We start from the raw sequence: 15065 nt of genomic DNA, 5'->3' as shown, positions 1-15065 counted from the left end.
AGATTACTTTAAAAAATTGGGGTGGAGAGGTCCTGGTGGCTAAGCCGGTTAAGCATCCAACTTCAGCTCAGGTCATGATCTCATGGTAAAAAAAAAAAAAAAAAAAAGTACAGTTACCAACCATTGCCGCCTTTCAGCATTTTAAGAATATTCCTTTGTTTCTGTTGAAACATCAGCTCTCAGGCTTAATGCTGCTTCTTTACAGGTAGTGTTTCTTTGCATGACTACTTGTAGAAGACCTCTTTGCCTTTGGATCCCAGAGCTGGTACTATAATGCTCCTAGTTTTCTTTATTCTACTTAAGGTTAGTAGAGTTTATCAATTTTGTGGCTTAATGTTTTAAAACCTGTTTTATAAAGTTTCAAGCCACTCTTTCTTAAAATAGACTGAGCACTGCCATCTCTCCCTTTCCTGTGACCACAGTTACTGAACGTCCCACCTCTTGGCCGGACCTCATCCACCTCTTCTGCTCTCTGCTGTGTTTTCCTTTCCTCTCTTACTTTGATATCAGTAGTTTCTACACTGTTCCAGTTCTCTGATCTTCTCTTTTGCAGCTTCTAATCTGCCCTAAATCTTCTTATTTTTAGGTTCTGGAATTTCCACGTGACTTTTAAAAATTTACTAATTCTAATTTTCTAATAAAAGTCTCCATTCTTCTTTTTGTCATTGAACACGTGAAGTGTAATTGTTCAGAGGCCGTACCTGTTAACCCCAGCTTTGTCTCCGGGTTAGTGAGGTAGCCAGACTATCAGTTAAGCCCTTCTGTTAGCACCGTCGGCTCGGTTTCTCAGAATCTGCGGGCCTCCAGACATGGGTCAGGGGTTAGCTGCAGTTCCAGAGAAGACTGCGGCAGAATTTCAGACCCACTTCTCCCCTGTGCCCTTCTCCAGGACTTTTGCCTCCTGTGTCTTGGCCATCATGAAACCCCAAATTTCTAGTCCCTTTCTCTCCAGCCTGTTGAAACTGCCTTCACATCTCAAGTTCACAACCGCTGCATGGGGCATACTTTGAGGTATTCTTCTCTGGAGTCTTGGCCTCTTGAGCCTTGGCTGCCAGGCCGCTCTCCAGTGCCTCCTTTCTTTTGTATTTCATCCTGCTCGTACGGCTGCTTCAGGCAGTTGGATGATGGTTGCTCCTTGGTCATGTCTGTAGACACACAAAATGTACATATGTCTTAAAGTGTACTTTCATAGTCTCCCTTTTATTAACCTTGGCCTTATATTTTGGGCATTTCTCCCTGTCATTAAAAAAGTTTTTTAACACCTCAGTGTGTATAGCAGCATTATCAACAGTAGCCCCAAACTAGGAAGAGAGCCTAAATGTCCATCGACTGATGAATGGATAAAGATGTGGTAATATGTACACAATGGAATATTACTTAGCCATCAAAAAAAAAAAAAATGGAATCTTACCATTTGCAACATTGTGGATGGAGCTAGAATGTATTATGCTAAGCAAGATAAGCCAATCAGAGAAAGACAAATACCATATGATTTCACTTATAGTGGAATTTAAGAAACAAAGCAGGTGAACATATGGGAAGGAGGAGGTGGAAGAGGAGAGAGGGAAACAAACCACAAGAGACTCTTAATGATAGAGAACAAACTGAGGGTTGATAGAGGGAGGTGAGTTGGGGGATGGGCTAGATGGGGGATGGGCATTAAGGAGGACACGTGATGAGCACTGGGTGTTGTATGTGATGAATCACAGAGTTCTCCTGAAACCAATATTGCAACGTACGTTAACTAAAATTTTTTAAAAAGTTTTTCAAAATAGTCACTGGAATGGTTGTATAGCATCATATAGCGTAGCTAGCTATAACATTACATATTTAACCCATTGCTCTGTTGTTGGATATTTATTTTGTATAAAACCACTTACCATCATAAATTTGCTTCATTGAACATCTTTACATAACCAGAGACACAGCCGAAGTAGAATTACCGGGACAAGAGATTGTGAGTGTTTTGCAGTATGTATTGCCAAGATACTTAATGAGAAGGAAGTGCAGTTCTATATTTTTATTACCATCATCAACAAAAAATTCTAATAATTAAAATGTTTTGCTTGCCCTTTCATTGACCTTTTTCGCTTTATGAAAGTAATATGCTAAAGAATACTTAGAAAATAGAGAGATGTGACACTGAAGAAATGAAAGTTACCCATAATCTTACCACCTAGATTTAGACAGTCGTTAGCAATTTGACGATCTCTTCGTTGCCATTCTTTGTGGGTATGGAATCCTGTCGTACGTGCTTTTTTTCACTAGGAGGACCTTGAACATCCTAGGATGTCATTATATATTCTCCTACTACGATGATTTTCAAGTTATTGCAGATGATTACACAGCAGCGGAACTGACTTAATTGGAACCTTAGTAGGTAAAATAGATAAGAACACCTACTGTGGTAGAAGGAAGTGAGCCTCTGAGGCTCCTGCTTAGAACCTCTAAGGCACCGAGGGACCCAGTTGGCTTCAGGTATATTGCTATGTATGTGGTTCCAAGGTTACTTGATTCAGTACAATATTATTTGACAGGTTATCTCCTATTTTTTCAGTATCTTAAATAATGCTCTAGTGAATATTCTTGATTATTTCCTTAGGGAAAGTTCTTAGAAATGGAATTGCTGAGCCTGAGCATATGCCTGCCTGTTCGGTTAAATATTTTTGGTGAATTACGCTCCAGAAAAATTATACCAATTTCTTATTTCTAAAACTACATGAAAATACTATTTCCCTCCATCTTCACCAATACTTGATATTTTTCTTAATCTTGATGGATGGGTTTTACCCATGAACAATTTATTATGAAAAGTTTCAAGCATAGAGTCAGGGTGACAGATTTTTACAGTGAACATCCATATACCCCCACCTGTGTTCTATCAACATTTTCTTACGCTCACTTACACTTTTTTTTTTTTTTTAATCCAAGTTAGCGTATAGTGCAACAGTGATTTCAGGAGTAGATTCCTTAATGCCCCTTACACATTTAGCCCATCTTCCCTCCCACAACCCCTCCAGCAATCCTGTTTGTTCTCTGAATTTGGAGTCTCTTCTGTTTTGTCCCCTCCCTGTTTTTAGATTATTTTCGCTTCTCTTTCCTTACATTCATCTGTTTTGTATTTCAGATTCCTTATATGAGTGAAGTCATATGATATCTGTCTTTCTCCGACTAATTCCGCTTAGTATAATACCCCCTGGTTCCATCTACTCTTTTTTTTTTTTTTTTTTATCATCTCTACACCCAGCGCAGGGCTTGAACCTACAAATCTAAGAGTTACATACTCCCAACAACCGAGGCAGCCAGACACCTCTCTACCTATCCTACTGTCTATCCGTCAGTCTATCTTACTTCGTGGGCACATTTCAGAGCATATTGTAGATCCTAACATGCTTCTAACTCAGAACTTCCGCATGCAGCGCACAAATCAAGTATTATGTAGACGTACAAATCAAGTATTATGTAGACGTAAGAAAAATCTCCAGTTAGATTAGAGGGACTGTTGCTTTGTCTTGGGTTTCTGTAAGTGGTTTATAATAAGCGGCTCTTGCTTTTATAATTGGGAAAAAGAAACACAGAGTAAATACAGACGCATCCAGTAGGTGCTCCCTATCAAGTGTTTAGGGTGTGCAGAACAAATAGAGGAAGGGAGGAGCGCCCCTCTTTAACTCACGTTCCCAGCAGCAGTTATGTGTATGTGTGCACCTGTGCATGTGTCTTGTTTTGTGGCTGTTTCATTTTCCTGTTGTTTTTGTCGTTTCCCTTTTTAATTTTTTATTTATTTATTTTTGAGAGAGAGAGAGACAGCGTGAGCTGGGGAGGGTCAGAGAGAGAGGGAGACACAGAATCCCAAGACAGACTCCAGGCTCTGAGCCAGCTGTCTGCACAGAGCTTGACACGGGGCTCAAACCCACGAACCATGAGATCATGACCTAAGCTAAAGTCGGACACTTAACTGACTGAGCCCCCTAGGCGCCCCTTTTGTCAAGTTTCTTGGGTGGGGGGAGGGAGCAGGAGAATTTTTGATTCTAAAGCTACTGACTGAGAGCTTTGGGTGTAACCACAAGATCCTTGAAGCAGGAGTCAGAAGATGGCAGGTCCCATCTCAGAATTGATGCTAACCTACCCAGGCACTTGATCTCTCTTTATGGCAGAGTTTTGTTTTATAGAACAAGAAAAGGTGCTTAAACTAGGAGATAACCTATGAGGAGGCATTCAACAAGCTGCATAGTCTTTGAAACCGTAGATAGATATTAGACCTAGGATCTGGTGTAAGTTCCTAGCATGTTGTCAGAAGGTCACGGCCGCTGCTCGCTTCGTGCCTGGTGAGGGAAAAACTGGCATGCCAGCCCTTGGGCTGGGTCCCCAGTTTATTGAGGATTAGACGAACTGGCATCAAGCACTGTTCCTGTGTAGCCCGTCTCACACAACATAGCTGCATCTGTGGTCAGCTGAAAAAAACACTTAGCGTTCAGTGTGTTTTGCGATAATTAACCTGTCTTGACCGGGGAAGTAACAGCTCCCTAGGTGGCGTGTTTTGCCCTGTTGGATGGGAGTCGCCGCCTGTCTCGAAGGCGCTCATTTCACACCTACACGTTTTGCAGCTTGTTGTTTTCATTTTCTTTTTCTGTCTTCTCCCTCTTCCAGGCCCCTTCCTGTGCCAAAGCTGCCCCCCGGGGAGCAGGGTGAAAGTGAGGAGGACACAGAGTATATGACCCCCTCCTCCAGGCCTCTAGGGCTTCCAAAGCCAGATGGGAAACGGCCTTTGGACACGACACAGAGTTCACGGTATGTTCGCAGGTCTTCTCTGGGAATTCAGTGGACACCACTCACCTGCCCGGTTGCTCCCTACGTGGCGTTCTCCAGCCAGCATGAAAGCAGAAAGACGTGGAGCCTACGTACCCCAGGGTTCGGCCCATGCACCTATGGGCAATTCCACTTCTGCTTCCTCACTGTCACAGCAGTTTCAAAACCACACGTCCATTATGGGTCATGAGAGTTGATCTGGTGCCAATTATTAGTGATCTGGCAAAAGGAAAATACTATCTTGATAGACTCAGGGTCTACGGTAGTGAAGAATAGACGAGGCTTAATAAGTTTGCAGATGACAGAGTTCTATTTCTGAAGATCATATGCTACTTTCCTTCCGGTTCAGAGCGTGTGACTGTGACCAGCAGATTGATAGCTGTACGTACGAAGCAATGTATAACATTCAGTCCCAGGCGACACCGGCTGTCACGGAAAGCAGCACCTTTGGTGAGTAGCCATTCTGCTACTTTGAAAAAATCACGGATGTGCCACTGGAATGAGTCTGTCCTATGTGCCTCTTTAAGACAGCTTGGTTCTAAGCAGACTCTTCGTTTATATAATCTTCTTTGCAAAATATCTTTGATCCAGGGGCAGTAAAACCCTCTCCTCTCTCTTATTTCCTGTTCACACACCTAGTTCCCTTTGTACTTTTTCATCCTTCCAGGGCCTAGAGGCATTTGGGTTCTGTGACCTGGGCCCACAGTGCTGGCAGCTCCCTTTTATTTCCTTTGCTTTTTCACATTGATGAAATTCTTTTGTGTGTGGGTGGTGAATACTCAATTCCCATATCAAGTAGTTTACCAAGTTGAAAGTTCGAAACGGCAGCACACACAGGCCCTTTGGCCTGTCTTCCGAGGTGAAATGCCAGTAGAAACGTTGAATGAATGCTGCAAAATGGCACTTGAGTCTTCAGCTTCGGTGGCTTTTAACCCTGGCGAGGGGACCCTTTGCCACGTTGAGAAGACCGGGGCTGCAGTATCGGTGCAGATTGCGTTCTCTCTGTTCTTTTACCTCCACGCACGGTGCCTCCCAGGGCGGTTGGCCCGTGGTGGGTGGTCAGTAGCTTGGGTGCTGGATACGCATGAATGAATGAGCTGTGTGAGAAGCGGAAGATAACCACACCAACTGCTCTCCAGGTGAGGGGAATCCGGCCGTGGCCCACGCCGGCACCGGACCCGAGGAGTCTGAAAATGAGGAGGACAGCTACGACGTCCCCAAGCCGCCTGTGCCAGCAGCGCTGGCCCGGCGGACTCTCTCCGACATCTCTAACGCCAGCTCTTCGTTCGGCTGGTTGTCCCTGGAAGGCGACCCCACCTCAAGTGAGTCTCCAAGCCAGCTTGGGTTTGTGCTGAATTGCTGTGTGGCTCATGGTTTGCACTGCAACAGAGGTGACTGCCTGGTGACAGTACTTTTGTCACCAGGTGTTAGTTTATTTTAGTCTCCCTGGCAGGGAGGGGCGGGAGTGGGGGGAATGGACGCTGGTCCCGGGTCTCCATTAGGAAGTTGAACTGTAGTCAGTCTTTAGGATCCTGCCAGACTTAGAAACGAGGCTGTTCCCTAACCCGTGGCTCCTCCTGGCTGGCACTGGTAAGATTTCTGGTTCTTTGGAGTGTGTTTCGTGACACTGGTAACGAAGCTTGATGGTTCAGAGCACGCATTCCTGACTTCCGGGCCCTGTCCCAGTGGAAAGAGGGTGTGCCGGCTCTGGAAGTGCACTGAGTGGGCTCGGAGCCAGCCTGCGCTGGGGCCTCAACTGCAGGGGCTGTCCTCGCACCTGTGGCTGCCTGGGGGTGCAGCCAGAGTTGCTGTCACTTTGGAAACTGAAGACCGCTCTCAGGACAGCTGGCCGAAAAGATGCATCCCATTGCCCAGACAATTGGTGCTCCCCACCCGCCCAGCCTTGTCGAATGCTCCTCCGCTGCAACTTGGGCTCGTTTCTGTTTCCCTCTTTGGGAAAGGAGAAGTTTAGTGTCTTCTGCTTCCCTGCCAGAAAAGTGGTTAAATAATCCAGGCACTACTGCGTGTGAGAAGTGTAGAGCGTGACGCGGGTGCAGGTGCTTGTGCTCAGGACGCCAGTGTCCCTGTCCGTGGAGCAGGTGCGCGGCACATTTAGAAGGCTGCTCCTGCCGTGAGGAGGTGGTGGCGGCGGCTTTGTGCTAAAACCCCGGAACCGGTAAAACCCGGCCCTCTGAGAGCACAAGTCCCCGGTGCTGTAGGTCAGTAATACCTTGGCCTTAGCACACTGTCATGACTCCTGCCGTCAGGTGAGCGTTCCCCACCCCCCCACGTTTGCAAATATTTTCTTTTTTATTTCTTCTAGACTTCACTGAGGGCTCCCAAGTTCCCGAAAGGCCTCCCAAACCGTTCCCTCGCAGAATCAACTCTGAACGAAAAGCAAGTAGCTGCCAGCAGGGCGGTGGTGCCCCTGCCCCACCGCAGCTCTCCAGCGAGATCGAGAGCCTCATGAGCCAGGGGTACTCCTACCAGGACATTCAGAAAGCTTTGGTCATTGCCCACAACAACATCGAAATGGCCAAAAATATCCTCCGGGAATTTGTTTCTATTTCTTCTCCCGCCCACGTGGCCACCTAGCACCCCCTGCCCCGCTGCTGCGTCGTGGACCAGTGAGCCGGCCGCTCTTAGCCGAGTGGCCCCTGAAAGGGCAGAGGTTTCTTTGGAGGCTTCATGGCGAAGTTTTGCCCTCTCTGTGGGAGTTCACATCTGTGGTTCCAAGATTTCAAAGCAGTGGAATGAACATGGAGCAGCTAGTGTGTTTTATTATTTTATTTGTTTTGAGAGTGGATTCGAAGGTGTCCTTCAGTCCTCACTTTAGAGTGTGGATTCTTATTAAATGGTAGCCTACCTGGGGAACAGCCCAGAAAGCAGTAGGAGAAGTTCTCTGCTGTAAATTCTCATTGGGGACTTCAGACTTCCCTGGGTTAAGGATGTGGTTGTGTGTGTGTCTGTGGTTGCGTGTGTCTCGTGATTATAAGATTAACCTGCTGTGTGTGTTAATCCCAGGCAGGGAATTAGCACAAGAGGTTTAGGAAGGAATCGTGTAAGGACTTCCATCTACTGTGGTTTTCTACCCAACCCGTGTGTATGACTGCCCCAACACTCCCCGTCGGCTGGGATCACCATGTGCGTAGCTAAAGTCTTGTATTTTTAGAACCCCCTCCCTCTGTCCTTCGTCCTGCTTCCTCCTCCTCCTCCGGGTCTGTCATTGGCAGTGGGGTGGCCGTGACCAGACACACTGAAGCCGAGGGGCTTATGGGATGTTCCTCATTATGTGTGATGGTGTTGGTTTGTGTGGTAGACAGGGAAGGGTGGCCCGTCTTGTCGCTGTACCGTTATAGTCCTGTTTGATCTAGCAGCTGGCACTGGTCACTCCAAAGCACTGTTTGTATAGGAACGTTGAATCTGTTAAAGTAAGATGATTTCGTTACCCTAATTACATAATGACCGGTCTGAGATAGAGGCCTTCAGATACATTCCACCCCACTCCCTCCCGCCCCGAAGATGGTCTGTGGGAGCGCGTTGCCTCGGTGCCGGGTGTGCGCGACCGTAGGCCCGCGGGTTTTTATCCTTCATGGGAAGGGCCGGGCGGTTGTTTCCAGCACGGCTTTCTGGCCGAAGCCCATAGAACTTTTAGGAAGCTTCATTCACGTGTTCTTTGCCTTGTTCTCCAGCAGACGCACAGGATAGTGAAGACCTCCCTGTTCGATTTTTCTTCCCAGCGAGTTGGTCCCAGCTTGTGTGGGGGTCTCCCTTTGAACACAAGCCAGGTTACAGTTTCAGAGGAGAGTCCGCTCTTTGCCCTTTAAGGAAAGGGGCTTACGCCCGTGGTCACACAGCGTTTTGCTTACGGCGCTGGTCCCGACAACTGGGTTTCTCTTGTGCCTCTGGCTTTGGGCCTGTAGCGCGTCCTTCCGTCTCCTCGTCACCTTAATCCTGTGTCCTCCAGTGACCGCATTCTCCACGGTGATTAGACAGTGTTTGGTGTGTACGTGACTTTCCTGTGGGCAGAGCGCGCATGTGAGAAGCCCGGCAGTTTGTGTCATTGCAGGTCATGAAGAAGATTCAGGATCCAGGGTGAGGCCCCCGGTAGTCAGCCCCCGGAGGTGCTGCGAAATGACCCCTGGAGTTGGCTTAGTTTTCTGTCCGGTCTCCGCTGGCTCCCCCCTCCCCCCACCCCCACTTGTCAGAAGCACGCCTACTCTGACAAATCTGCCCACCTCGAAATCTAAATCCTGCTTTTGTCTTTAGATCTAGAATCTCTTTAGGTCAGTTTTCTTTCGCATCTTGTCATCTGTGGAGCTCACACTTGTCCTGACTCTTCCCTTGGCTCTCAGCTGTTCTGGACCTTTTGGCTTCACCCTCTTGCCTCCGAACTGTTTACGTTCCCAGGGAAGAAGGTGCAGGACTTCTTGCTGATTTGCCCTAGTTCCCCAGTGTCTGCTCCACGTGGCGGGACACAGCCCAGCCCACCGTCAGGTGTGGGGGGTCCCGATCGGCGTGGCTGGGGGCAGCGAGAGTGCCAGTGGATGGGACACCATAACCCAGCATCTCCTCCTAAAAGCCGGTAAGGATAGTGTTTTGTTTGTGGTAACAATCAGTTTGTATTTTGTTTAAATGCTGAAGACACAGACGAAGAACTCGGAAAAAACGGCAGCACTTTCCATGCCCTTACACGCTGCCGGTTTTCCTCGTCTGCACACATTGCCCGTAGTATGTGTGGAGAGCACACGACAGCAGTTCTGCGTATCTTTTGTCTGTTTAGTGTGTCCCGCATCTTTGGAGATTACGTCCTTGCTTGTGTGGGCTCCGGGCAAGTTCATTCTTTTGTTCCTAATCGAGTACCCCTGTGGCTCATGGGGTCAGCCCTCAACCTGGGGTGTCAGATCCCCCTGTTGAACATACACTTTGTTGATTGGCTTGGTCATCGGCCCGGCAGCTGGGTATAGTGCCCTGTGGGGCAAACCCATCTCCCTCCTAATTCCAAGTGGTTCCTTCTCTGTTAACTTGCCGGGTGGATAAGGTAAAAGTCACTTTGATGTTTTTCTTTTTTCTCAAACGCATTACGCCGCTTTGCTCAGTCCAGTCTCCTTTCCCTCTTTCTGGCTTGCTCTGCTCAGCCCTCCTCGCCAGCTGCCCTGGGGGCTCTGTGATATATGCCTCCCTGTAAGAAAATAAGAGATTGGGCACTTCCTCTTCTCCTTGGCTCTCGGTTCATTTTTATGTAAATAGTGATCCGCACCTGTGGGCGCCCATTCTCTCCCACTCGCCCCGCTCCCCCCACTCAACACTCTCAGCCATTCTTCGGTTCTGTTCCCATACAGGTGACACTGGGGCCTGGGATGGGGCATAGCGCTCATGGTGTCCTTTGGCTGTTTTGTGGGTTAAAATTTTTGGAAGGGGGTCGCTTTTCTTCATACTTAAAGTATTTATTTCCTGTATAGAAGAGTAAGATACAACTGATGGTTCAAATGGCAGACCTACAAATGAGTTTTTGTGAATTTGCTATCGCAGAGTAGGGCCTGTATATTCCCTTCAAGGCACCGTTAACAAGCTCGATGCCTGTTTGTGGGTGGTCAGCGATAGTGTTGATGCAGAATATTCTCCTACCTCACATGACAGTCAGGGTTCTAGGTCTTCTTCCCAAACTAAGTAAGTCCGCCTTCCTGCCATTGGCTTTTCTGACTCTGGTGACCAACCGCCGCCCAGGGGAGAACGGTATTCTGACCGTTGGCCTGGCGGTTTACCAGTTTGTTCGTTCAGCAGATGTTTCTGAGCGATTACCATGTGCCAGAAGTGCCAGCTCCGCATTCCCCTGTCGGGCACGTTGTGAGTAACCGATGCCGGCAGACTGCGCATGCCCCCTGTCTCATACTTGCATTTGGCCCTAAAATAGCCTATCCCCAAAAGATTGTGCAGTTTTTATTCACAGCTCTTTTATGTAGATCTGTATTTCCTTAAAGAGCTGTCCTGGGTAAAATCAATTCAAGGCTCTTCCGTTAATCCGTGTCGTCTTCCTAGAGCTTTGAAAACATTGGGGAGATTTCCTCAGTGTAAGTCTCGTGGGCACCCACCATCTTAGATGTAGTTCAGTGGAATCTGGTGGGTTGAGGGGTGCGTTGGTTGGCTCAGAGCTGCACAGTAGGCCAGTTACGTGTATAAGTAAAGCATCTGCCCGGAGTCCCTCTCCAGTCTAGTGCCTTCCTTGATCTTTCTACTGAGCTGCTCACGTCCCTAATCCCCCTTGTGAAGTTTCCTTGTCCCCCTTTGGGAACCTGTTACCACGTCCCACTCTCTTTGGGACTTGTTTTCCAGTCCTTCCACACCCTTTGCAGCTCATCCTCTGTCTCAGAAAGGCTGAAGGTGTAGGAGGGGCTGGCCACCTGTTGTTTGGTCCTGGTCTTCAGCTGATCGTTTGCTCTCCCAAGAGCCAGGCAGCAAAACCGATGGAACTCAGTCAGTTCTCAGAAGTGCCAGCCTTTCCCCCCTGGGCCAGGAGCCTTACTTAGCCCCCTAGAACTTAGCACCAGAAGGTGCACATCACCACTTTCCTAGACTTTCAGGCCTTAGAATTCAATCTGAAGTATTCTAAGTCCACATGCAGGGTTACTGGCACTACTTTGACCTCAGTCTCTGTTCATTGTCTTTCTTTAGAAGTGCATAAAGCCACGTAGTGCACGGAGGAGGGTGCATAGTGAAAGGAGGCCACAGTTTTGTGTCTTTGATGGTCCTGTTTAGGAATCCTTCGGATGTTGGAAACAGGTATACAGGCTAAAGAAAGGAAGGAACCCTGAGGACACCGGGTATTTTATAGACCCCCCGTATAACAAGAACAGTTGATTCTTGCGTGGGGCTGGCCTGGGACTGTCAGACTTTGCACCTCGTCCTTTCTCCTTATCAGGCAAGCCCCGGAATAGGCAGCCCAGTCCCCAAGTTGACATGACATCCGGGCTCTCTAAGGATCACTGAGTACAGCTTTCCGGTGCCTCTTGATTCACATTCTCAAGAAAGAACACGATCGGCCCAGCACGTTGCCTGGGTGTCTACCCCTGACCAGTCAGCCTTGGCAGCCTGCCCCTTCGGGTGGGGGTGCGGGGAGAGGCTACTGGCAGGATAGACACCCTAAAGGTGTTTTAGTGGTAAAACTGCTGTCATCCTGCCTTTTTTTTTTTTTTTTTAAGAGTAGAAAGGTAGGCATGGGACTGTGTCTGGGATATTGAGGAAATTCTTAGGTTTCACTTAATTCAGGTTATTGTCATCTTTGTTTCTTACTGTTTTAATTCCCTTTATCAGTCTTGGCATCCAAGATTTCTTACCTCCCTCTTTAGGACCAGTTTCTCCTGTTCCGGAGCTAGTCTGTTCTTAAGGTGACATTTCTTTGCCTTCATTCAGTCTCAGGTGGTTAGCCTTCTTTCATGTTCTTTGGAGAGCAGATCACACATCCCACTGCAGCTGCCCAGGGACTTCTGGGCTCTCTTCAAGTTGTAGCACCAAAAATACATCCATTCTGTGGGCCCGTGGCCCTCGCTCCGCCCCTCCTCGGGGAGAGCCCTGCGGTGATATTCTTGGGCAGGCCTTCTGGGTACCTCAGAAACGACTTCCCCATGCGAGGTCCGGCAGGACCACATGCTAGTTGGGGCAGTGGCCAGGATAGAAGTTAGATGTAGATTCCGGTTCAGAGGAGCATTTTGACTGAGGGAGAGCTCTTCAGACCAGGAACTCTGGTCTTCCCCGTCCACCTGACTTCTTTGTAGTCCTGTAGCAGAGCCTTTGTAAATTTTATTTTTTTAATTATTTTTTAGGTTTTGAAAAACTGCTCCTGCTTGCCTAGTAAGTTTTGATCATACTTCCCTCCTAGAGCCTGTCCCATGTTCTTAAGGCATTTCACAATTACTTGTAACTTTTTCAAACTGTTGGAGTCGTCTGGAATACACAGAAGTGATCTAGTAATCCAAAGATACACATCGAGGCACGTGAGGGAGGATGAGTCGTTAGCCCTCGCGTTTGGTACCCTGGACCAGGCGCCAGAATCACGGAGCAGAGGGATAGCAGTGCCAGGTACCTTGGCGTCCTGGGAAATCTGGGTTGGTCTCCCAGGGGCCTGCAGGCGCTTTCTGGTTCTACGCAGCAGCACCGGAGTAAGATGTGGGCGGACAGGGACGGGAAGAGCAAGCTACGACTGGAGACTCCCATCCGAATGCAGAAAGAACCTTCCCGAAGGGCCAGCTGTTGGCTGAGGGCAGCAGCTGTCGGGAGAGCTCCCTGCCGCTTCCCCCATGTGGTGTGTGATGTGTAGCGTGTCGTGCCCGAGAAGAATGTGCGGGCCACTCCCTCTGCTCGCACAGAGCAGGGGCTGAAAGCCAGCTTTGGGCGGCCGGGCAGCCGAGCAGCCGAGCAGGTCGGCGGAGTTCTGATTGCCCGGCTTGCGTTCTTGACCTCCTCCTGAGATGCACGGGAGGGCACCCCTGCCCTGCCTCTCGCAGGTCCTCTTTTTACGCCCCCTTCAGACTAGGGGGCCGGGGGGCTGGGGGGGAAGGCTCAGCCACAGGCCCCGGGCACCTCCCCGAGCCTCACGCCGCTTCCCCGCCCAGCCCAGCGCCCTAACGTACACGTGTGTCGGCGTGCCCCGTGTGTCTGGTCCCTCCTCCCTGCAGACCTCGGACCCCGCTGGGGGCGAGGCCGCCATGCTCATGGCCGTCTCAAAACCGAAGAGGCAGACAACTACCGAGGTGTCTGTAGACCATGTGTTTTCTCCTCCTTGGCTCCTTCCTTCTGCTGCCTGGGTGAGCCTGCGGGCACGGTGCCCGTGAGAGGGGATGCCTCCTGACCTCCCCGTCTCCGTGTCTTGGCCTTGACCTCCTGCTGAAATGTATGGTAGGGGCATGGCAGCTACGAGGTACCTCCTCCTACGTTTGCTTTCTGGCTGTGGTGACTTGGGATTTCTAACCTTATATATCTTTTTCCTTTATTCAAAACAAAACAATTTTTAGCACACTGAAAAAAAAAAGCCAAACATTTTTGTGCCTTTCTAAGGCAGCACTGAAACTCAGGCTGCATTTTAGGACTTAATATGGAAATACCAGAGTCTTAGCTCCTCTACCTTGAGTGTCAGCCCTTATAGGCTGGGGGCGGGGAGGAGGTAAACACTCTGTGGCTGGAGATGGCAGGTGGGTGAGGCGCATCTGGGGTCCCTTCTCCCTGCCGAGATGCCCCATCGGGGGGAAAAAGTGTTCCCCTGGGGTCATTCGGTCAGTCCCAGTCCCCGATCGTGACTTCCAGGGTGAACGCTCGATCTCCCACAAGGAGAGACCCTGCTCCGAGGCTTCCGGGCGCGCTCTGGACCGTTCCACGTGTGCCGCCTCCTGGTCCTGCCAGCGCCGCAGCGGCGCGGGTCGGGGGGGGGGGGGGGGGGGGGGGGGTGTGGGTTGGAACCTCCCGAGGACGGGACGGGGCTCCGTCCTCGGGTCTGGTCTTTTTGCTGGATCCTGAACTGGCCGCCACCTCCTGCCTTTCCCTAAAGACGTGGCTTTCCTTTTATTTGAAGACTTCAGTCTTAAAGCATTAAGCAGCCAGTGCCCCCATGCAGGGTCCCGTCCCCACCCCCACCCCCAATGGCAGCAGGACCCCCACGCGCCAGGGCCTCAGGATGTGGCCACGGGCAGTTTCGGCAAAGAAAAAAGGAAAAAAGTTGTCTATAAGACGTTTTTCTTCTCGCTCTCCCATTTCAGTTCTTCCCCGCCTTTAATCAAGAATTGGGAGAGAAACCATCCTTTTGAAAGTCCTCCCTCTTTAGGATTTGACATTCTTGGCCTGGGTGGGGCTGAGGAGAACTTGATGCTTTCTCCAGAATAGAGTCCCAGTTTGTATATCGGTGTTAAAAATAAAACAAAACGAAAGCTTAGAGATTTTTGTGGACTATTTTAAAAATGTGTCATTAATATAAAAAAATTTCTATTAGCAGTATTTAATCCTCCTCACCTGTAAAGAATACGACAGAAGGTAAATATTCTTACAGAGAAGAGCAGAGCTTTAAAGATTGGTTTTCATTTGAAGTCCCTTTTGTTTTGCCAATGTATTAATGTTTAGAGGTCTGTTATACTAATGTTATTTATTAATTTTTTTTCATTTCCATACAGTTAACTAAAGAGCTTTTTCAAGCACCCATGTCTGTAAAAAAAAAAATATTTTTAAATAAAGTTTCTTTTGTTGTAGCAGACTGCGGTTCTTGCCCTTCCGTGCGG

At 48.8% G+C, this 15065-nt stretch overlaps 1 protein-coding gene across 2 annotated transcripts in view; it reads left to right on the top strand.

Annotated features, from left to right (window-relative positions):
- CBL (Cbl proto-oncogene) overlaps nucleotides 1-14503 on the top strand; it is an 82517-nt gene extending 68014 nt beyond the window's left edge. For both annotated transcript variants that reach the window (XM_039229318.1, XM_039229319.1), the window contains 4 exons: nucleotides 4648-4788; nucleotides 5156-5256; nucleotides 5946-6128; nucleotides 7130-14503. In XM_039229318.1, coding sequence (XP_039085249.1) covers nucleotides 4648-4788; nucleotides 5156-5256; nucleotides 5946-6128; nucleotides 7130-7401 — 697 coding nt within the window. In that variant the 3' untranslated portion in view covers nucleotides 7402-14503. The remainder of the gene's footprint in view (nucleotides 1-4647; nucleotides 4789-5155; nucleotides 5257-5945; nucleotides 6129-7129) is intronic.
- Nucleotides 14504-15065: the final 562 nt, after the last annotated feature.

This window comes from Hyaena hyaena, unplaced genomic scaffold (genome assembly GCF_003009895.1).
Source record: "Hyaena hyaena isolate Hyena2069 unplaced genomic scaffold, ASM300989v1 scaffold_37, whole genome shotgun sequence".
NCBI classification, from domain to species: domain Eukaryota; kingdom Metazoa; phylum Chordata; class Mammalia; order Carnivora; family Hyaenidae; genus Hyaena; species Hyaena hyaena.
Note: the sequence above shows the minus strand (reverse complement) of the source record. Positions and strands in the feature narration are given on the sequence as shown.